The following is a 23575-nucleotide window of genomic DNA, read 5'->3' as shown; positions in this document are numbered from 1 at the left end:
GGCTGAGGCTGCACCCAGGGGACGCAAAAACGTGCAGCGACGTCTGTGTACAACTTACAGTCTTCATCGAGATTCACAGCTTCTAGTCTCAAGGCAGGAAAAGGGTAGGTGCTGTGAGCACGGTACTTCAGAAAGCTCAAACTCAAACCGCTGCGGTAGTTAAGATGGCGAACCGTGACGGAGGACGGCCCTGCTGTGTCGGGACGAAAGGAGTCTGCTCACAGATCTAACCTGGCCCTCCCCTTAGTCACATCATCAGCATTTGTCGGGTACAGATACTCGTCCTATCAGCAAAACCATCAGTTACTGGTTTAAATGATGAGACAAAATGGAAGGCCTTCAAGAAGTAGACAACATCCCTTTAGCTCACACTGTTTAATATTACGAGCATGGTGCAGTCATTTCTTTCCTCAGCCTTGCACTTGGCTAATTTAGAATAGGGATGACATTTCTGCATTGTTCCATTTTATACACTCAAACTTTAGATGTTGGCAAATTCAGGCCAAGAGAGATACAGTCATTGCGTTTCTTTCCTGACATGTTCAGCAAACTGAAAAAAAAAATATAATGGAAATAAAAGCACAATCAACTTTAAATCTGTGAAAAGAAGAGTGAAAAAAACAATATCTAATATCGTAGTCTTTCAAAATAAAGTGTTTTTTTTCTTAAAGGTGGCTATACATCATGTTCCGAATCCTAAACATAATTACCGTCTAAAGTCAAAAAGGTGGTATTAATTCCTCTTTAAAAGTAGAAACAACATGGAGCCCTTTACCAAAAATAGTTTATTGCACAAAACTTTTAAAGGAATTCCTATGCACATTATTTTTATAATCGACATGCTTTGTATGATCATAAACATTAATTGTACATAGTGTAACTCCTTCATCCCCTGGGTTACCCACTCAAGAACATGAAATAATTAACTTCTATCTTTACAAATACAGCCTAAGCAGACATTACCAAATGTCATGTAGAAAACATAACAATGTTTCATTTATAATAGCCAGAACATCTTTCCCCTCCCCTAGAAATCTGTGCATCGTTATTGGAAATTAGGCTGCCCTACTGCCCAAGACTGAAGTGTTACACATCAGTAGGAGACAAGATAGATCAGAGGACAGCTGATGAGCATTAGTAATTACTTTGGACTGTAACTGCTTTCACATGAAAATAATTAAAGGCTCTGGTTACAGCAAGACACATGCGACTATTCACACTTTCCTGGCAAAGTTAATACAACATACAAGTTTTGCATCACCAGTAGTGAACTTGTCATCTTTAAATTAAATTTATACTGATAATACTATCTGTCCCCAGTACACCTTTAATGTTGTCATAGCTAACATTAAAACACCCATGCCACTGTAGTTCACTCCCCTAAGGAGGAATAGTAATCCATGAAAATATAAGCACTAGAACTTCCATTCTGGATATTACTCCACATACATGAAATTCTCATAGATTTCAGCTAGGATATTGCCTGAACAGTATGGGATCAGATCCTCCCATTGCCTGAGTGCATAAGGGGCTCAGCTGATCCCAATACAGTGCACAGATATTTCCAAGAAATCTGGAAGACAATAGAATGGAGCATTATGCAATATTCAGCAACACCAGAGACTCAGTAACTAACATTTTTTTTCCACCGTAGGGTTTGCTGTTTTTTTGTTGTGGATTTTGTTTGTTTTTTTTCAAATGCACAATTATTTAAAAGTCCTCAAAAACCCAACAGCATCTGAAAAAGTAATGCTGCAGCATTTACCAACTTTCATCACTTGAGAAACATTCTCATACTACAGTGACATTTCTCTTTCCATCAACAAGACTTGGTTTAGTACATAGCAACCACTGAAGGAACAGACAAGGAAATATATTCTATTGCAGTGCTTGAAAAAGGAAAAGAAAAAAAACTAAGGGATTATTCTTCAGGTTTTCCTCTGATGTGTTTGGCAGTGCTGTGAGAGGCAGAGGGGAGGCAGTTTTCATTCCTACAACTAGTTTGTTTTATTGCCTAGATAGCAGAGACCTGAAGCTTTGTAGAGCGAGCATGCTCAGCCTCAGGGTGAGGCTTTTTCATAAAACAGTAACTATTTCGCTGGATAATTAAGAAACATAGCTGATGAGCTTCAAAGAAAAGGCCTTGATTTTATCACATGCTGTGTGCTCCTTCTAGAAAGCTTCCCAGTGACTTCTGTTAACTTAATTGATTTAAGGCCTCGCCAGATTTAGTCCCTCAAGTCTCACTGTCTGTTCTTCATTTCAGTAAGTGGCATGGTACTTCTAGTTATAGAAAAAACACATGGTGAATATAAAAATGAAAATACCTTGTGTCCAGGTACTTTCAGAGACACAGGTGGGTCAATACAGAAATCTTATCTGAGCACTTCACAACAGCTCCCTCATCTTTAAAAGAAAAAACATGCATCTAAGACTACTTGATTGTATAAGCTCAGATGTCTTTATAAGGAGCTAGTGAGAAAAAAGGCAGCACTGCACTGAAAACAGACTGCAGTATGATTACGGATATAAAAAGGAGAGCAGACATTCTGAAGAACTATGAAGGTTTCTAACAATCCTGACTTCTCTGATACCAGATAAAGACTTTATCCATATAACTGTTGCCAAATTTAAGAGATTAAAACATAACAGATTCTTAACCGTAGTCAGTGTATTTACTAAAATGAACAGCAACACTGTTTAATGCTGCACACGTGTTATTAAAATCCTGAACGTTTGATATACACAGGCAACTTCAAGAACAGGACAGCAGCGAGATAGTCAGTACCATTTACTCCGCAAAATAGACTGCAGCAGTATGCAGGCATTAACATGTCTAAGCTAGTCTGTAAAGCTTTTGGCTCTTCTTTGAATTATTTGGTAATTTTGTATGATGGGCACCTAATGCCATGCCAATGCATTTCTTCCTTCACCAGTTTCAAAGCCTTGACTTTTAGCATCACTTGACTTTGATCCCAATAAAATCTAAGGTAAAATCCAGCAGCTGAGGGGCATGAAATCAGTCAGTATAGACACTCTAAGTGCAAAATATTCAACTGGACTAGAGCTTGAATTGGTAAATATGAGAAATAAGACTTTGGATAAATATGGGCGGGTTTAGGTTTTTTGTTTGTTTGCTTATTTTTTGCCTTACTGCTAAGCAAGCTACAATCATTTTCCCCCCTAAACAACCAAACCCACACAAAAGCAGCAACAATCTCTTTGGAAAAAATACATGAACAAGAACTTTCATTTTTTTCCTCAGCCAGTTAATCTACTTGTACTTATTAGACTGTTTTTTTTTTTCTTTTTGTTTTTTTTTTTTTTTAAATGCCTAAATATAGTGGATGTATTTGACCTGTTTTCTTTATGTTTTAAAGACAAAAACATGCTAGTACATGAGTGGCCACTAAATCTTCCAAATAATCTGTCACATATATTTTGATCTGTGCTTTAGCACTAAGCTTGTTAGGCAAAGCAGTACTTCCACACTGAATTTTTGAATGAGAGGGCGGGCTTATCGCTGCACTACAAGCCTCATGGAGCAACAGGACCAGAGATAAAGGTATCTAAATTGGGCTGCTGTAATAATAATAATCTAGTCAAGGTGCTCTGCAGAGGGGCTGCCACAGTACCAACATTTCCATTCACAGTGGACACCTTGTAATAGAGGGTGCAAAAAGTAGGCGAAGCGTGTGTAACAAGATAAAGCTAATAAAAATAGTAACTTTATAGGCATTATAATTTTGTCTTTTAAAGTAAAAATAATTACATTTCTAAAAGCTCTGGCTTTAGGGGCTAATTTCCCTAAGCCATTTGTACAGTATGTCAAAAACCAGCAAACTTAAATGTAACATTAAAACGATGACAGTAACAAAAACCCTCATGTCAGCCTTAACTTACAATATATAAGCATATTAAAACAGATATTCAAAGTCAGAAAATTATGATTTTTTTTCTTATATATATATATATTACACTCATACCTTTTTCAAGGGTGTCTACTTCAAAAGTTGAACTAAAAAGGTGCAAGAAGTGTTTGTGCAGTGAAGCAAAGCTCCCTACTGGCCTGCGACTGTAAGAAAAAAACTGATAACTTCAGAAAACATCCCAGGCAAATCTGCCAAAGATACACAGTGGTCTGCATTGCTTGTCTTTACAATCTTGTTTCTTTTGCTATAGGTCAGAGGTCATCTTCATAACTAGAAATGGCTTCAAACGAAAATTTTTTCTTTAAATACAGATATCTGTAATCTCAATTTCAAGAATAAGAGATTACAGGAGGGAGGAGAGCATGCTCAGAACATTCAGTTCTCAACCACTGCTAATGCTGAACATGAGCAGAATTTATTATTCCCTGTGACTTGGATACAACCCAAGATGGGGAAAAACACCACACTGCCCCTCCCTCCCAATTAAAGAAAACACCAAGCCCCAGATGTTATATAATTAACAGTCATTAACAGTGAGTTAACAAACTCATCCAGGTTGAACAAATACAGACCTGGAATCAGAGGCTCCTCTTGACCTCGTTCTAAACCTTCATCTGAATCTCTTACTAAACCCCCAAATGAGCTAGATTGACCACCTGGCAGTCCCCAACATGACAGAATCGTTATGGTAAGGTTTCAAAGAAACCTTTGAAATAGCATATTCTGTATTTAATATTACACCAGTTTCTCAAAATCATGCCCTTTGCTTCTACAGGCAAAAGCACAACTCTGAACACCATTTTAAAAAATGAAATAAATAATTTTGATAAAGATTTGTTTACATACGTAAAGCAATAAAGACAACTGATAAGGAGGTTATAGTGTCAAAGCTTCCTTGTCACTAGCACTACAGTTCTGTTTCTTTTCATCTATAGTAGGAATCTCCTGTTGGTCTGATGCAGTTGCAGGACTGGTAGATTTAAGGTCCATTAGCTGCCCCTCAATCTGAGTCCACGAAGACATTGATTCATGTACTGTAATGGTGTGTTCTTCCATCTGACGCTGAAGGCTGTCCATTTCTTGCCTTTTGAAAGTATTGAGAACAAAATGCAAAAATTAACAAGCAGAAAGCTAACTGCTAAATGCAAGATCCAAGACAATCTGAGCTATAGCTGTATATAAGAGAAAGAAGTCTACAGGAAGCTTAGGAATTGTCTTTTTTTAATTTATGAGCAAAACAAATACAATATGCTTAATTAAAAAATAAGGGCCAACAATGCAGCAGCTCCTTTGCTGCACATACTCATTAGCAGGGATGATGCAACACTGTTTCCTCCGTAAAAGCACTTAGTGACTGCAACCTGATGAGTGTGGTACTCTTGCAGGTATAAAAGACAACATAGGAGGTAGAGGTGAGGAAAGCAGCACAGGAAAATAACCAGATAAACACATTATGACTTTAGTCAGATACTAACTTAGCAAAGTGAGTAGTCTGGTAGTACAGGCTCACTCCCCGCAAATATCAACTGAGGTGGCAATAGCAGCTCAGTTCTCCTACTAACCCAAACTCTCTGTCTTCCTGAAGTTGTAGCTTTCCTGCTCAGAATTCCATCTGCAACCTTGTAAGGGAATATCTGAAAACATATTTTTGGCAGAATGAACTTCCTCTGTAGAGATTTCTTATTAACACACTGCCTGGGCTCCTATCACAAGCAGCCTTTCTGATGCTGTGAAGAGAGAAACACCAGCTTTTCCACCAGCAAGAACAACTAGAAATAGCTGTTTCTGGTTTGTTCTGCTGTGTACGATTTAGGACGGACATTTTGTCTAGTTTATTGTAAAGGCTTCTTTCTCTATTTCATTACCATGTAAGCAAGCAGTTACAATGACAGAACATCCTACTGTCCTAAACATAGTCCAAATAAGAGGAAAAGAATTCATTTTGCAAATCTTTTTTTCCTTAGGCTGGCAGCTGGTTTCCTGGGAACATTTTTAAGATTATTTAATATGGTTGAAAATAACAAGTCATACTTTAATTGCCGAAGACAACTGTTCAGATTTTTTAAAGGCTCCTTGCTCACAGCTGTCGATGGTTTCAACAGTTCTTCCAGCAAGGCAGCAGGCACTGGACAATCAGGAATCTTGACTGGAGTCACAGGATTTGAAGAGTTATTCTCTCCTTTCAGTTCCTTCCTCTGGATAAAGGAAAAAAAGAGGAACCAGAAATAAAATTAAGTTATTTCATCAATGTCATTTAGAGTCTCACATCACACTACTGGTACATATCTGCATTATAGACCAGGAATCAGAAGCACATCCATGTTAAATCTCGCGGGTCACAAACAAAAGTTCCTAACCTAATGTCATCTGCTAGCCATGCTCATAAGTAAACAAAGAGCATCTAGAAGGACCTACTCAAGAAATAAACTAGGAAGAATTTAAAGCAAATGACTTGAATCTTCACAATAATTTTTAGTAACATTCTTCCAGTATAATTAAGAACAATTCAGGAAAAAAATGCAATCAGTTAAGTACAATCAAATAAATCCTTCTGGAAATTTTGGAACCTGCAGGATGAGCTATCAGAACCAATATCTAAAAGAATGAAATGGAGGCTTCCATACAAAATTCTGTCTTGCTAAGCAAGAGAAGTACTCCAGGGACAGAAAAAGCAACAGTTCTACTATTACTGCATTATCTGTGGATTAGTAGCAAATCAGAACAATCAAAGAACCCACTAATAGTTACGTTTTGAAATTGTGTAAGGATGAAAAACTAGACAGTATGGAGAGGACAGAAACATGAACATTAAGAAGGTATTAACTATAAGAAGGTATTACCTCCATATTTGGTCATGAGTCATTATCTGTTACCTTTTCTGCTTTATTATTGTAAGTAAAAATGTAAATGTACAATAATACACTAAACACAAAGATTTTTGAAGTAAAAGGTGGGAAGTCAAGATCAGTACAGTTACATTTGCCTGCACATCTTCCTATATTTATCACTTCAATATCAGAACATCAGTAAGTCTGTATCACAGGCAGGCATTTCAGTTCAGAGTTTTCACCAGGTCTTCTTCAGCAGAGTATTTTCCCATAGTTTAAATTAAAGAGCAATAGCGGAGTTTTTTCCAGTTCCCTACTATATGTCATCTTCCTATTTAAATACCTTCTTCATCTTGCCATGCTTCAGGTCCAACTTCAGTTGCTGGTTCTGCTGCAGGAGTGACTTCATGCTGTTCTTCAGTTCAGTTACTTTAGCCTGCAGCATAAACTTATCTTTCTGAGTCACTGACAGGTCTTCCCTCACCATTTCCAACTCAGTCTTGATATTCTAAATGGGAAAACAGGGGAATCAATGTGGCATGGGGAAATGGTATAAAGATTCCAACCAAATAATTTTTTTTTTCAGTTTCCAGGGAAAACTAAAAAAGAAACAACACATAACTGCTATTTGAAACCAATTTGCCCAGGCACAAAACCAGAAATCAGATTTAAAAAAAAAAAAAAATCAGTAGCCTATTTTAATGGTGTATGGTTAGGGAAATAAGCAGCTAACAGAACAGTCAAAGTAAAACATATAGAGAATCGGTGTTTGTAAATAGAATATTATTAATAGAGAGTATCAAAAAAGTACCAGTATAAGTATGCTTTTAAACAATTAAAATATTGTTTTAATTATCCCCCTACAGCAATACCAGTTATCCATCAGAATCTCCACTGGCTAGATTAAATACCTGCAAGACAACTTGTACCCCTTCTAACTCCTTGTGGCTGCGCTGTTCACTCATATCCAGTTGCTGCTTAAGTGTTTCTATTTCTCTTTCTTTTCGTTCTACTTCCCACTTGAGATCTTCCACCTACCAGGAGGAGGAAAAAAACCCAAACAAATTATCTTTAGGATTATCTATAGGTACAATCAACTGCAAAATCTGAAATATATTATTATGTTTCATGAGCCCTTCCTGGTTCTAAGAAAACCTAGCAAAACTTCATTAAAAAATGCTGAATTAAAGACAAATTAAGTCATACAATGCATCATAAATAAGGATAAACACAGTAAATGTGCAGTTTTTACCTCTTGGCTTACTACAGGCTGTTCAGTAAGCTTGTCATCCAGCTTTTTCTGCAGAAGTTGGAGCTGAGACCTGGCTTCTGCCAGTTCTTGCTGAAACTGTGATACCTCCTGGGAATGTTTTTCATCCTCTACCCTGCACAGCAAGATTAACAGACACAGCAGTTATTCAATCTATCCTTTAAAACTCCACTGGATTAGCTATGTAACCATAAATAACATGACAGTGCATGGAATCTGGTTAGTTATAGCTTTGACACATTCACAGCAAAAGTTAAATCACAAAAAAGACTTTGTATGAAACAGACGCATGAATATATAATTAAATATTGGGGAAAAAAAATTTCCCTGAGCACTGCTATTAGTCCAGTTACAAACAATAGATTATGCAGTAAAAAGAAACCCCAAAACCCTGTCAGCAGTTTTGTTTTTGTTTTATGAGGAATAGAGTTAATCTTATATCCATTCTTATGTAGGTCTGATAATTTCTTGTCATTTAAGAAAACATGTTCTGTACAAGAAAACAAAATTAATTTAAATATATTGTGGAATATATTCAACAATCAAATTCATCCTCTACATAGTTCCTCAGGGATGTGGAAGAGAGAAAAATAATAGGATATGTTTGTGATGTGTTAATCCTTACCAGTAACATGAAATAGTAGAAATCTCTGTTGAAACGGTAAAAATAGCTGATGGAAGTCTAAATACAGTGCACTTCAGATCTAACTGAATTATGAAGAGACAAAAAAAATGCAAGTATTTGCCTAGAGTCCAAACATGCATCTTATGGTCAGGCTCAGCTGGGGTACATTTCAACAAAATCCACTCCAGAGTGGCAAACCCAAAAATTCACTAATGTATGGCTTTTTCAGAGGATTTGTTTTATTTACTATTCTCTAAGAATGTGGACATTTACTTACTGCAGCTTGTCCACTTCAACCTGAAGGGCTTGGACGAGCAGATCTTTGGCATGTAGCTCTTTCTTGATTTCACTGAGTTCAAGTACAGCAGCTCTGTAATGACGGCGGTTATGTGCTGCATCTGCTTTAGCTGCTGTTTCCTATAAGGAAAAAAAAAAAAAAGGATTAAGTTTTTCTTTATCACTGTAGGTGAATCAAAGGGAGTGAGACTAAACGGGTACAAAACAAATCAAGAAAGAAGTTGTGCAGCTGTTAACACTTCTCTTTTTGTCTAAAAAAACTTACTAGTGTTGTTATTCTTATGGTGGTTAATAACTATATATAATGGAAGAAGCCCAATGTGCCAGACTGCTTCTTCATTGTGTATTTTTCAATGAAGTATCATCACTTCAGGATATATCTCATGCTTTATAAGTCATAATGGAACTTTCCTGGTAGTCAATGAGTATGCTTAACACAGAGCACAAAAGAAAAGACATCAACTTATCTTTCAGCCACTGGCCATCATGTCAGAGATGCTGCTGGAAGCAGTATGTTATAAAGCATAGATTTTGTTTCAAGATATTCTTCAAATACTTTACATTGTAAGATAAGCCATTACCTGCTTCTTAAGGTCTTTAACTTTTGACTTTTCTTTCTCTAAGGAAGCCTGTAAAGCTTGAATAAGTTGTTGCATTTGCTGATCCTCTTCCTCTTTCCGCTTTAGGACTGCCTGAACCTGTATCATATCATAAAAACAATCAGACAGTTTGTACGGGCTCATTGGAAGAACAGAAATGCCAGTATAGGAAATAAAAACACAAGGCAATGCAGGGATTGCAAAACTTCTCTCTGCTGTTCACTGGTAACTCCTTCCTCAACCTTCGGAGTAGCTCTGGTTAAATGGTAGCTCATTGCCTGTATTCCCATTTGCTTCTACCCCACAAATATATTACTAGTGACATAAAAGTCATTCACCTCAATGAATTGATATGTAACACAGTTTGTATGTTCTAAATAACTTGAGACACACTTTCACTATTGTCAATATTTTAGTGTGATTTGGTTTTCTTTCCAAAAGAAACAGCCCTGTTTAGTGCAAACAATCATTTCTGATCTCTAGTTTAACCTCCTATATTGCTGCTGTTACACAACACACTGGAAACCCAGATCTGGAGAAAATGCACCAACTTTGTAGCATATGAGTGAAGATGTCTACATCCTGTTATCAGAAATATGAGCTAATTCCTTTCTTAAGTTATTATATCAAAAGATCAAATACCTGTAGATTCAGTTGTACCAAGTCCGCCTCTCTTTTTGCTAATGCTGTTTCAAGGATATTGTTATGCTCCCGCAAAGCAGCATTGGACTGACTAAGACCTGTAAGTTTTCCACGTTCGTGCTCCAGTTCAAGGGCCAGCTTCTTATTAATTTCTTCTAAACGTTTTATCTTCCTCCTGAAGCCTCTAGATTCCTGAAGCTATAAGCCAAAGAAAAAAATGAAGTCAAACAAACAAAACCCAAACAACTCCAGATTACTACCACAAAAAAGTTGTGAACTAAACTCATTAAACAGCTTGCTTTCCCAGAGTGGGATTTTTTTTTCCTTTCTTTTTTAAATGAACACTTCAAAATAAGTTCAGGGAGGTATTTTTTCCTTTTGGAAGACTAAGAAAGCAAAATCCAGGACTACTGTTCAGGTGCCCATCAAAAGTAGTTGATACATATAATTTCTTTGTCCAACTCCATAACTGAACACCACCACCGTACCCTCAAAAATCACTGAGCATCTGTGACTCCAGATAGTTTCAAAAGATAATGATTCATGCATCCTCACCATCTCCTGACCAGACACAGCTGGTATCTAATACAGGAACTACTTTTCTCTCTCATCTTCTTTTCCCATACACGACAATGATTCATGAAACCAGGAAGAACCAGCACAGGGCAGCAAAATTAGCAAGTGTCACTGACATGATGTTTCCTATGTAAGATTCTGATTTCCTGCACTGTTGGCATAAAACTACGGTACTGGAATTTCTCCCTGCCTCTCAGGCACTTTTTACTGTCACCTTTCCATCTAACAAGCAAATTCAAGGTATCACCTCATCCTCAAGTTCCAGCACTTTCTCTCTGTATTCTTCAAGCTCCTGGCTGGTAAGTGAAATCACTTCTTGCAACTCTTTTTCCAGCATCAATTTACTGCTGCTAACAGCTTGCAATTCTGTCTCCAGAGCTTGAATCCTTTCCTGAAGACAAAGGGATCACAAGTGTGATTAATGTATCACCCATTTACAGAAGTAATTTTGTTTCTGTTAAAATGCCTACTTCTCTAGCAGATACTAAGTGAGGATAGTGCTTAATGTGAAGGTCTTGCTTAGAGCTTTCCACTCTTGCATCCAGCTACTGCTGTTAGTATATTTGATACCTTGCTCCATTGGTCCAAGAAAGTGGAGCTTTCCCCATTAAATTAATTTTCTTATTACAGGTATAACATATATGAGTAAGTTATGGCTACTGAAGAACTTTTCACTGTCAATGAGAAAAAAAACTGGTAAGAGTTAGAATTTTGGAAAATCTTCAGATACTGAGCCTTTCAAAAAAACCCAAAAACAAAAACCACCCCCAAAAAACAAACCACTACCACCACCAAAAAGCTAACAATAAAAATTAATCAGGAAATTTAGCACTAAAGCTGATCATCCCCCCCCTGAGCTTGCATTACAATTGGTAATCTGAAACATACAAGTAAAATTAAAATAAAAAGCACCAACCAAACCAAAGCCTGCCAAATCACCTCTCTTAAATGTAGTTAAGGAAATTCTCAGTACTCAGAACACTGATACCATGTTCTTATCTAGCTTTATATTCAAATATTTTCATCACCTCAGTGTAAAGAAATATTTCAAGACTTATATTGAACAACAAGATAGCTCTATCTTTGTATTAACAATGTTAAAACCATCTGCATACTTGAGCAATCTGGTTGTTTCCACCATCAGTGATTTGTGCTTTTAGTTTGCTCAACTCTGCTTCAGCAGATTCCTTTGCAGTGAGAGATTCCTGTAACCGACGACTAAGAATGCCGACTGCATTCTCATAGGCTTTATGTTTTGCTTTCATCTCTTTCTGAGCACTTGTCAGATCTGACCCCAGGCGCTTCATTTTCTGTTTCTGCTCAGTAATGGCCCTGGAGTGAAAGGGAAAATGAAACATCAGGTAAAAAACAGAAACTGCCTGGAAACAGTGCTAAAAGATTAATTTTTCACATGGATCAACAAAAAATTTCTCTCCCCTTGTCCCACAGTAACCCACCTCAACAGAGAAAGCCATCAGGTTGGTAAGGTACAGTTGGCCCTTTGCAAGACAATACCTTAAAGACTCCTGATAACATTCTAAGAAAATACTTAGAGTAATTAAGAGGTCTTTGTCAGAATTATTAAAACTCCAATATGAGAGAATTTATACTACTTTCTCAGAATTTAAAGTAAGAATGCAATCTAATTTGTGATCCTTGGTGGATATGTCAGGTATCATAAAACCCTGAGATCACCAGTGGGGGGGAGGAAATAATCTTTCGCACTAATGCCAATATTCTAGCCAGTCAAGGCTAAAATTTAGTAAATGGTAATTAGGATTACCTCCAATATGTACACTGTATGGCACATACTGTTGGTTAAAAGCGTAAATGAATCAGAGGGTAAGCTGCAACTCCTGTGTAGCATGCAACCAACACTTTGCCATGGATATGACTCAATAACCCTCTATGATTCTCTGACTATTTAAATTTCCCAAATGAAAGACTAGGGAATAGGAAAAGAGTAATTGCTAAAAAGGTGAATATGAAAAACAAATGCTGCAGTTCTTATATCTGTGCTAAAAGAACACTTACTTTTTTGCTTCTTCTTGCATTTGTTCTACTTGTTGTTTTAATGCCTGATTTGCCTCAGCAAGAGATGCCATTTGTTCCTTATCGAACTGCAAAGACTTAACAGGAAGAAAAAAAGCACCCATGACAGTAAGAGCAAAAGCACATTTGCTGTATGTTGGATTATAAAAGAATAAGCATGAAATTTCAAAATTACTTCCACCTCTAAACATAAACTGTTCCAGGGTTCTCCATCTCCTTTCCCTTTTATTTCTTCTTTAACTCTTCCCTCTGTGGCCACCACCATAACATGTATGAACAGAGTTCTGGGTCGGTCTTTGTTCTCAGATGGAGTTCATTCTGGGACCAAGGAAACAGCTGCCACATCACACCTCTACTGCTCCCCCACTTACGTACAGGAGATGCTAATAAGCATTCAAGTATTTACAGAATCTTGGCCGGTATATGCTCAAATGTATAGACAATATTAAATATGTAACAAGAATCTTAACTTTCAGGTGGTCATCCTGTTTATTTCCAAAGTTAATAGAAACAGTAACATATCCTGGATGCAACACTCAAAGTCCAAAGCTTAACACCTTCCATACCTGTAGGCGTGTTTCTATATCATCTCGTTCTTTCTGCACTGACTGAAGATGATTTTCTATTTCCACCATCTGCTGGTGAACCTGAGATACTTCCTTCTGTAATTTTGAATGTTCAGATTCGAGTGACTGTTTTTCAACTTCAATTTTCAGTAGCTCTCGTTTTAACTCTTTCACTTCTGAGTCCAGCCGCTTCTTGGTAGCTTTCAGTTCGCTAATCAGCTGGTCCTTAGAACTTGCATCTCTTCGATAAGCTTCCACCATTACCTTGGACAAAAGAGTTTCAAGAGGACAATGTCACCTCTGCTCCAACTTTCTGAACTTAAGAATAATTTACTATAAAGTATTTATTGGTATTATCTTAGTTTGAGAGGAGATGGGGCTTGTGTCAAAGAATACAAACCAGCATCATCTTCTGTAACATATTTACTCTGGTTCAAAGACTTTTATGTAAGCTCAGATATCAAATAAGACTATGTATCAGTAGTTCATAAAAATCTCTGAGTAAGAGTGTTTATAGCAGTATGGTATACTCTTCTTCACATTCTTTATGGAACTGCAGTAATTACATCCCATCTTTTTAAACTAAACTAATTGTAAAAAATTAATCATCCCAGGCACACAATTAATAACTTTTGCCATAGCAAGTGGGCTTATATACCACCCTATATGTAAGACACATATACATGCAACACTAACAGCATCTCAATTTCTAATTAATATTTCAAAACTGTGTAAACTCCAAATAAAATTTGCAGTAAAGCACTTATTTTCAATCTAATTACCAAAGCAACTATGGTTTTCCAAAGCTCCAGGAAAATTACAACACTTGAAGAATTTCATGAGTGCTTTAGCAAAAGCAAACCTAGTATCAACAAACCAGAGAAAGGTTTTGTATGGTAGATCATCTGGCAAACTCGCTGAGGTCCAATGAAAGCATGAATTAGTTGGTGGATCTGCTTTTACATTAGAGATAAAAATTCAACTGTATGAAATACAGAAACTGTGTATTTATGTCACAAAGTTCTTTGATACAGAAAATTGATTCAAGTGTCCTCACAAACCCATCAGAAGTACATGCCTTCACTGTAAAAAGAAAAGTATATTCCTTGGATTTATTCCTTTGCAACAGTTTGCTCTTGCTTACCTTCTGCTGCAGAAACTGTTCCTTCACTTTTTGAACCTGTTTTTTAAGGCTGGCATTTTCTTGTTGCAGATTTTCTACCTGACAGAGGGCAAAAAAAAAGCAAACACATTGCTTTACATGCCAAATGTCATATTCTATGTTATTTCAAGCAGTGACAGTATCTTCTGTTATGCCTGTACCAATTGCCTAATCTAATGAGGATCCTGTTTCTGACTAGGCAACTCAGTGGCACTGTTAGATAACACAACGTTATATACCGAAACACATTCACACAGGTCACATAGCCTTGTCAGCCCTCAGGAATGCATGAAGTTCCCTTATCCTGCCATTGAGGTGTTAGTATGCATTGTTAGTGCACATACGTTGTATCTGGATGGCACCTCTCCATGCATATATGATCATCAAATGAAGAAACCAGCTGGCTCTTTGATGGAAAAAAACCCCAACCTTTATCTTAAATATACCTCCATAGTTCTTCAATACTTCTATTTGTAATGCTGTCAATTCCCATTAATATCTTCCTGGTAATCTTTAGAGATTTCTTTTGAACTCATCACTACCAGTATTCAAATAAGAAAGCTCTTGCTGAGCTTGGATGCTCTAAAAGGTACAGAGCATACATGACTATCAAACTAAGGTGTGAAAGGAAGACTCACCGTAATTTAAAGCAAACACAAAAAAAGTAAAAATAGTTCAGTATGGTAGGTATACAGCACTATGCAAAAGCAAACCCTGGTATATTGTTTCAAGAGAAAAGGCAAATTAAAGGTGACCAAATTACTACATAAGGAAGATGTTTGACCCACAGGAAAGGAGCACACTAAAAAATTACTTCCCAAACCGTGATCTGCACTCAAAATTATTGTGTTTTAAGACTACTAGATTTGTGAAAGATGGTGGCTCTTGAAAACAGACAGAACAAGCTCAATTAACCTCAGCTTCGCATCCCATTCCACACAAATGCATAAACATATATAGATACCAAGGGATATTAAACTGTAAGCTCACTGATGATGTAACAGGATGTAAAGTGCCATACAGTCTACCAGCAGTAAAAAATGACAGAACTGAATATTCCCACTAGCTGGATCTCACAACTATACACATACACAAACTTGCATGTACTGATCTCCTCTCATGTAACTGGCTCTATCAACTGCCTGTGGCAATACTTGCCTGCAACAGCTACTTTAAACAAGATACTTTTAGGGATTTGTTACCTGGCTTGACTTGATTGCCATTTCTTGCCTCAGTTGTTCTAAGATTTCTGATGCTACTTCTGTATCTTCTCCCAGGCGCATTGCTCCTTCGTCAAGTTGCTCCTTGCTTGCTTTTGCTGCTTGCAGGGCAACTTCCAAGACAATCTTCTCATTCTGCAAATACTGGATTGTGTCATCTTTAGAAGTAGAGTCGCTTTGGAACTCTTCTAACCTGGCCTTCAGTTCATCATACTGTGTTTGCAGGTCATCCAGAGACTGCTCTTTGGTGTGCAACGTCTCTTGGGTCAGAGTGAATTGCTTCATTAGGTCTAGGTGTTCTTGTTGTAAAGATTCAAGCTGCAGATCTCGCTGATGCAAAGTCAACTTGACCTAAGAAGAATTATTTTAAGATTAAGTTCATATAAAATGAATGATATCTTTGCAAAAGCACTCCAATCAAAATAAAATGTTTTAACTGATATTTAGCTCGTAGGAAAAATAGCAGAAGGTGAAAATACTTTTTAACTTTCCTAGGCCACTAATTCTATTTGCTCTATTAATTGCATTGATTGCCTTCTGCAGCATCTGCAATCTTATAGGCTAAGTAACAACCAGAATGACAAACCTAAAATATTCTTAAGTAAGATTTACAGTATTCTACATTTTTATTTTAAAAATGTGTCCACGGTAGACGTACCAGATAAATTCAGTGTTATTAATGGTAATGCCATATAATTACATGGACTATAACACTGAGCTATCACATACTTCATCTCATTCCAGCCCTTGATTTGCTGCCTTCGTAATGTTACATGGTTAACGCAAGACTCTGTAGAGAAATGAAGATTTATTACACTGTAAGTGTATACAATGATATCCTGACTGCCTAACAACTTTGAACATGGATCTGCGTTTCTTGTCTCTCTTCAAAATAATCACATACTGAACTCACTAAAAAACCTCAACATCCATAAGACAGTAATTCTGAAATTTCAAAAAAGTAGTTACTGAGATGGTTAAAAAAAATTGAGCCTTTTCACCTGGGACAGAGTGTCTTTGATATGAACTTCATTTTTGCATCAATCTTTCAGGTTTTAAAAAACTTTATAGCTCAGGTTCTATTTACTATTGTCTTTGCAGCCAAGTAAATATTTCCCTTGAAACCCTTGGGAAGTTACCTAACAACAGTCTACCTGTTCCAATTCTTGCTCCAATGTTGCTGCAGAATCAGCCATTTTCTGAAGTTGTTCTTTCTCATCCTCAAACTCTTCTAGTTTTCTCTGCAAGTCTTCTTCCACCATGGTTTTAGCCTCCTGGATCTGCATGAAAGCAGCTTCTTGATCTAACATGTCAGCCTGCACAGAAAAAGCAAGGAATCAACTTTTACAATTTCCACAAAGGTGGAAGGGTGGTAAAAAGAAAAGAAAAAAAAAAAAAAAAAAAATTCCGATGTCTGTCTTACACACCTGTATGTCTTTACCAAAGTCACCCATTCATATACTTAAGACACTTTAGAATAACAGTCAACGTCTTGTCTACTTGTGACAATCTGAATTCCTCTTAAATAATACCATGTTCTTTTTAAATTGATGAAAAAAAGATGTAAAGAAAAAGAATCTTTATTAAAATTAAGCTGTTTGGAAAAATTCTGAAACAAGAGATTCCTTGGATGCTGTAGCTATTTCATGAAATATCAACTCCTGTCATTTATACAACCACTATTACTAACACCAGAGATAAGGTGCTTCCATTAACCTGCTGCTTTACTGCCCTTTGAGACTCAGAAGCAGGAATGTCACTGAAATTCAATGTGACTTCAAATGAGAATTCAAAGTACTTTGAAAATGAGCGTACTGCACTTCAGGTTTTACTCATCTTTTCTTACTGGAGGGCAGGAAGGACAAACCTGAGTACTGAGCAATTTCACACACTTAAGAAGCAGTTTACTGACTTAGTTTAACTTCCAATTAAGTATTCTCTTGAAAAAGTTCATGAACGGGCAAAGGAAAACATGTACCTCCACCTTTAAAATTCAATTAAAAACAAACACCAAGGCTGAAAATGCAAGTATCACCTTGGAATGGGAAACATACAGCCTTGCTCCCTCTTACTGTTTATAATGTCATGCAAATTTATTTGCTCCAAAATATTTACTGTTTTTTATAATGCAGCATTTGAATCAATTCATAAGAATTTTATGCTACTTTGCCAGAACAGCCTTGAGTTTACAAAACCTAAATACACAACTTAGGCAGAACATAACTCATGAAGACCACCTACAACCGTACCTCAATATTTTGCAGCTGTGCTGCAATACGTTCCTTTTCTTTAATGGATCTGTGCTGGGTTTCAGTCAGCTGCTGAGACAGTGCCACATTCTCTAGTTTGAGATGTTCCAACATACCTGCTTGAGTCATTTGCCCAGCCTAAAGGAAGGGAAAATAAATAAATCAAAGATTGATACCAACATTCAAAATTTGGCCAACAAATTTAAGATTTTCAGAAAAAAAAAACAACCAAACAAACAAAAAAATCACATTGAATCTATCTGTGCCTTATCTCAGTCACTACTTTCATGGCACTGTAGATCTTCATCACCAGAAGGCAAGTGCTTTGGTTAAATTTGTGCCTCAGCACTAACAGGAATACCTCACGACTAAAACCAAACCACCATCCTCCCCTGCCCTCCACCTGAAGAACACACAAGTGAAACCAGCTCCCTTGTCCAAGCTCATAAACAATAAAAAAGAATAGATTCTCAGTCTTCCTATATGCAAGTAAATCATAATACCTGTATATTGGCCATCTCACTCTGCAGCCTGACACGGGCCTCCTGTGCTAGCACAAGCTGCTGCTGGTACCACTGCCGCACATTTTGGAGCGATGTGATTTCTGTTTCAGATGCCTTTAGCTTGTTGGTCAGTGTGGTCCGTTCCAACTGCACCTTCTGAAGCTGATTCTGTAAGGAAGCCAACTGCTGTCGCAGATCATGAACTAGAATAAGAAAAATAAAGAACATGGACTAGCGTACTCCATTGTTCTATTTTTATGCACACATTTTCAAGGACTATTGCTATATTCATAGCTTGCTTTTTTCTTTCTTTTTGAACAAAAACATATATGCCTAATTATATAAAGATTGGCTCTTCCTGCAAAAGTGAGGGGAAGTGCTAAAATCCAAAGTATCAGGTCATAACAGAATAGTATTAAAATAAATTAATCACTTCTATAAACATTAATAGTTCCTTAGAGGCAGAAAATATGAACTAATTAAAAATCAGGAAGCAGGTATCCTGACATGTAGAATCATCATTACAAACCAGTAGTTGCACAATTTTCTAAAAACCATTAGTCCACTGTCAAACGGTTACTAGACTAAATATTTATGCTTCCCTCTCCAAGCTGGCAGTGACAGCTTGCAAATTGTGACACTTCTGTGACACACACAAAAAACCCCATTCATCTTAAAATTCAGACCATTTTATTAGTATGACATCAATGAAACACAAATTAGAATTCCTCCTTCCTCCTGGATTTCAGAATTATGTTGAAATAAAATGATTTATGGAATAACAAATTTTAAAGATTGACATTTACATCATCCCACCTGTGCTGTCTCTGGTAAGAACATTTTTTTGCATATCTTCAACCTTCAGCAGGAGTCTTTGGTACTGCTCCTCTGCCAACTGCAAATCATTATTCGAAGAAGCCAAACTAGCGTTCTTTGCTTCCAAGGTATTTTGCAGGTCAGCCATTGCTCGTTCCAGATCCCAGCATGACTGCTTTAATGTGGCCACTTCGGAGCTCAGAGATTCCTGTTTCTGCTGGCTGTTTTGGCTGTCCTCCACCTGTGCCTGAAGCTTCATGTTCAAAGCTGCAAGTTGGGCTTGTAGCTCAGTCTTCTCTTTGAGAGCCTGAGTGTATCCAGAAAATCAAAATACAGAAGTCTTATGAGAAAATGCATTAATGGTTGACTGAAGTAGATGCCCAGAAAAATGGCTTTGCTAAGGTGAAGACCACTTGCTTGTAAAAAAATCTTTTTTGAAGTGACATCTCACCTAGCAGGTATTTCAAATAGTCAAAGAAAAATACAGAGGGAAGCACAGACAAGACGTATAACTTTATATGTCATTAAAAATCCTGACATGTTTACTAAGACATGTGCTCCCACACTTTAAGGAAGAATGCTTTCTATTATATGTGTTATACCATCAATCAATACAAAGAGAAAATAAAGCTATATAGCATTACTCTCCTTTAATTTGACTTCTTTAAAAAACAAAACAAAAAAAAACAAAACAAAACAAAAAAATCAAACAACTTTTTTTTTTTAAAGCCTTTGAAGACTTTACTAACCTTGTATTTATCCTCTTAAGCATCTGTATTGGGTTTGCCTGGCAAGGTTTTGGTAGCAGGGGGGCTACAGGGGTGGATTCTGTGAGAAGTTCCTAGAAGCTTCCCCTAAGTCTGATGGAGCTCATGCCAGCCAGCTCCGGGATGGACCCACCGTTAGCCAAGGCCAAGCACAGAAGTGATGGTGGTAGCACCTCTGGGATAAGGTATTTGAGAAGGGGAAAAAAAATCTGCACAGCAGCAACTGCAGCTGGAGAGAGGAGTGAGAGTATGAGAGAGAAACAACTCTGCAGACACCAAGGTCAGTGAAGGAGGAGGAGGAGGAGCTCCAGGTGGTGGAGCAGAAGAGATTCTCCTGCAGCCTGTGGTGAATACCACAGTGAGGCAGGCTGTGCCCTACAGCCCACGGAGGTCCACAGTAGAGCAGATCTCCACCTGAAGCCCATGGAGGACCCCACACGGGGCAGGGGGATGCCCAAAGGAGGCTGGGACCCCGTGGGAAGCCCACGCAGGAACAGGCTCCTGGCAGGACCTGTGGACCCATGTAGAGGAGCCCACGCTGGAGCAGGTTTGCTGGCAGGACTTGTGACCCTGCAAGGAACCCACACTGGAACAGTCTGTTCCTGAAGGACTGCACCCTGTGGAAGGGACCCACTGGAGCAGTTCGTGAAGAACTGCAGCCCATGGGAAGGACTCACATTGGAGAAGTTTGTGGAGGACTGTCTCCCATGTGAGGGACCCCACGCTGGAGCAGGGGAGGAGTGTGAGGAGTCCTCCTGCTGAGGAGGAAGGAGCAGTAGAAACAGCAGGTGATGAACTGACTGCAACCCCCATTCCCTCATCCCCCTGCACATCTGTGGGGGAAGAGGTAGAGAAAAATTGGGACATTAAACCCAGGAAGAAGGGAGGGGTAAAGGGAAGGTGTTTTAAGATTTGGTTTTATTTTTCATTATCCTACTGATTTGATTTGCAATAAACTAATTTCCCCAAGTCGGGTCTGTTTTTTCCGTGATGATGATCTCCCTGTCCTTATCTCGACCCATGAGCCTTTTGTTCTATTTTCTCTCCCCTGTCCAGCTCAGGAAGGGAGTTATAGAGCAGCTTTGGTGGCTGGCATCCAGCCAGGGTCAACCAAACACAGCATACTTGTAAAGTACCTTATTCAACAATGTTTTTACAAAACACAATTCCCACAAGTAATGAGTAGGAAGCTTTTGAAAATTAATTAACATATTAATATAATTTGCTAAATACAGAAATTCAAATCCATTTTCTACCTGATTAGCTTCTAGTGAGAGTGCTTCTAGTTGCCCTTCAAGTCTCATCTTCTCCTTCAGAACCTGCAACATTTCGTCATGAGTTCCTGCGATAGAGCTTTCCATAGAAACACTGGAGACAAAGACAGCATGTACACAGTAAAAAGGTTAGAATACAACACTCATCTAAATGAAGAAAAGTGACACTGAAATTAAGAGGTACTCAGACTACATGTGTGACCTAAAAATTAGGACATTTTTCCTCTGGCTTTATGGTGGAACCAGAACACAATGAACCAACCCTTGCTACCATCCAAAGACATAAAGAAATTATATGCACGCTAAGGTTTTATAAATTTGTTTCCTATATTTGCAACGACTAGAATCTAGTGGGGCACCTATATATTTGTTATTTTACAGAAGTGCAATGGTTGACTTCATTATATTCTGTACCTCCATATCCCATTATAAACAGACAACTGGACATAATAGCAGCACAAAACCTCCACAACTATTGTCTGCAATTGTCTGCTTTAATGTGAAAGTGCCTGAGAAATACCAACAGCTGCTGCAAAGAAAGGAAGAACAGGTATTTGGTACAAAGGATTCCTTATGCTCCTTCACAGATGTAGAGCCAAGGAGTCTAGAGAAAAAGACCTCTCGTTTCTGTAAGAATTAAGTCTAAGCGGGACTAATTGTCGACAACTAATTTTACCTTAAGATCTTGGGGCACTACATTTTATTCCAATACAGGAAAAAAAAAACAAAGGTATTTTCAAAATTAGCATGTATAAAACACGCATCTGCAGACAACTGATAAAAAACACAGCCACATTGTTAAGGGCTTCACCAGTCATCCACCTGCTTGCTGAATCACAGTTTAATACCTACTATACACACATAAGCTTCTGTGACTAAGTAAATCTCATCCTAAAGGGCTGAAGAGGATAAGAGTATCTAGGACAAGACTCTTGGCGTTTCATAACACTGAGGACTGAAAGGTACATGCATAGATCAGGAAAAGGATAATAATAAATATCACTGAGTCAGTTAAGTCAACACTTTCAGACATTAAAGACCAATGGCACACCAGTGATTCAGTGAATGAATGCCCGCTTCACAAATCAGTACAGATAGAAACAAATGCTAGCAGTACATTTAAAACACACTGTCAGTGGCAAAAATATCTTTCTTTAAAGATACACTTAGTAAATAGGTTCTTAAGTGAGGTGACCTTTCAGTTTCTTTTAGAATCTGTAAGTCAACAACAGATTTGATCACAATAAATATAAGTTAAAACTGGATCCAAAGTTGGTAGAAGATAAGAGTAATGGGCTGCCTATTCCAAGAAAGTATAATGCCTAATAATGGCCTCACTGTACAGTGATCTTTCTTACCTGCTAGAAATACTGTCTCTCCTACTCCGTACTTCCCCATTAACTTCTTGCTCTTGCGCTTGATGCTCCGCTGCTGCAGCCTGTAACACCTCACTGATGGAAGGAAATTGCCCCATTGCATCAGGATGTACCTTCTGACCATTTATTGTATATGGAATACTCTGTTTGCCTTCTGCATTCTGTAAACTGTTATACAGCCCTTTTCCTGACACGCTGCTGTAGGTAGAGCTGTCACTCTCATTTCCATCCAGCCTCGTTCCTACTTCACTCCCATCAATCTCTGAAATGCTATCTCCTGCCAAGGAAGAATTTTCTATTCGTTCATCTGTGTCAGATAGTAGACTAATCTCAGAAACAACTGATGCTGGACCGCTTCTGCTTTGCTTCAGAGTCCCACCAGATAAATCAGTAGTCACAAAACTCCCAGTAGTGTTTCTAGAGCCCGAATATTCAGTTCTGTAGTCAGCCAAGGACCGGATCTTACTGGTCTTAGGTTTTGAACTTCTTCTTTCTTTTGAGGATGCTGGAAGTCCCAAGCTACCCAGTTTTGGCCCCCTGGGGACACTGGTCCGCAAAAAGGAGTATTCTTTTGTCATCGCTACAGTGCTAGCTCTTGGCAAGATTTCTGGATTTAACATCAGCTCAGGATCTAGGGTGCTGGAGGGCCGGTTTTTGGATGTAGACTGATTTGACTAAAAGAAGCAAAGAATCAATGGTAAATTCCAGAATGTTACCTTTGAACTAGTATCAAAGACTTATTTTCTGCAGAACTCAATATGTAAAGCTCTACTCTTACATTAATATTTAAGTATATGCATCATTTCATAAACAAGATAAAT

The 23575-nt window shown here is 37.8% G+C and overlaps 1 protein-coding gene across 4 annotated transcripts in view; it reads right to left on the bottom strand.

The window, feature by feature from the left end:
• Window positions 1-1661: 1661 nt before the first annotated feature.
• Window positions 1662-23575, bottom strand: part of GOLGA3 (golgin A3) — a 29358-nt gene continuing 7444 nt past the window's right edge. For all 4 annotated transcript variants that reach the window (XM_042805388.1, XM_042805386.1, XM_042805389.1 and 1 more), the window contains 20 exons: window positions 22737-23428; window positions 21361-21472; window positions 19338-19644; window positions 18522-18724; window positions 18019-18156; window positions 16924-17085; window positions 15752-16120; window positions 14532-14609; window positions 13388-13651; window positions 12804-12898; window positions 11885-12101; window positions 11017-11160; window positions 10194-10391; window positions 9534-9650; window positions 8933-9072; window positions 8013-8145; window positions 7672-7794; window positions 7104-7268; window positions 5964-6127; window positions 1662-5016 (listed from right to left, as the gene is read on the bottom strand). In XM_042805388.1, the coding sequence (XP_042661322.1) occupies window positions 4809-5016; window positions 5964-6127; window positions 7104-7268; window positions 7672-7794; window positions 8013-8145; window positions 8933-9072; window positions 9534-9650; window positions 10194-10391; window positions 11017-11160; window positions 11885-12101; window positions 12804-12898; window positions 13388-13651; window positions 14532-14609; window positions 15752-16120; window positions 16924-17085; window positions 18019-18156; window positions 18522-18724; window positions 19338-19644; window positions 21361-21472; window positions 22737-23428 (4029 nt within the window). In that variant the 3' untranslated portion in view covers window positions 1662-4808. The remainder of the gene's footprint in view (window positions 5017-5963; window positions 6128-7103; window positions 7269-7671; window positions 7795-8012; window positions 8146-8932; window positions 9073-9533; window positions 9651-10193; window positions 10392-11016; window positions 11161-11884; window positions 12102-12803; window positions 12899-13387; window positions 13652-14531; window positions 14610-15751; window positions 16121-16923; window positions 17086-18018; window positions 18157-18521; window positions 18725-19337; window positions 19645-21360; window positions 21473-22736; window positions 23429-23575) is intronic.

Source organism: Tyto alba, unplaced genomic scaffold (genome assembly GCF_018691265.1).
Source record: "Tyto alba isolate M040663 unplaced genomic scaffold, T.alba_DEE_v4.0 Super-Scaffold_44, whole genome shotgun sequence".
NCBI lineage: Eukaryota > Metazoa > Chordata > Aves > Strigiformes > Tytonidae > Tyto > Tyto alba.
The sequence above is the reverse complement of the archived record's forward strand: the minus strand, read 5'-3'. Positions and strand labels throughout refer to the sequence as shown.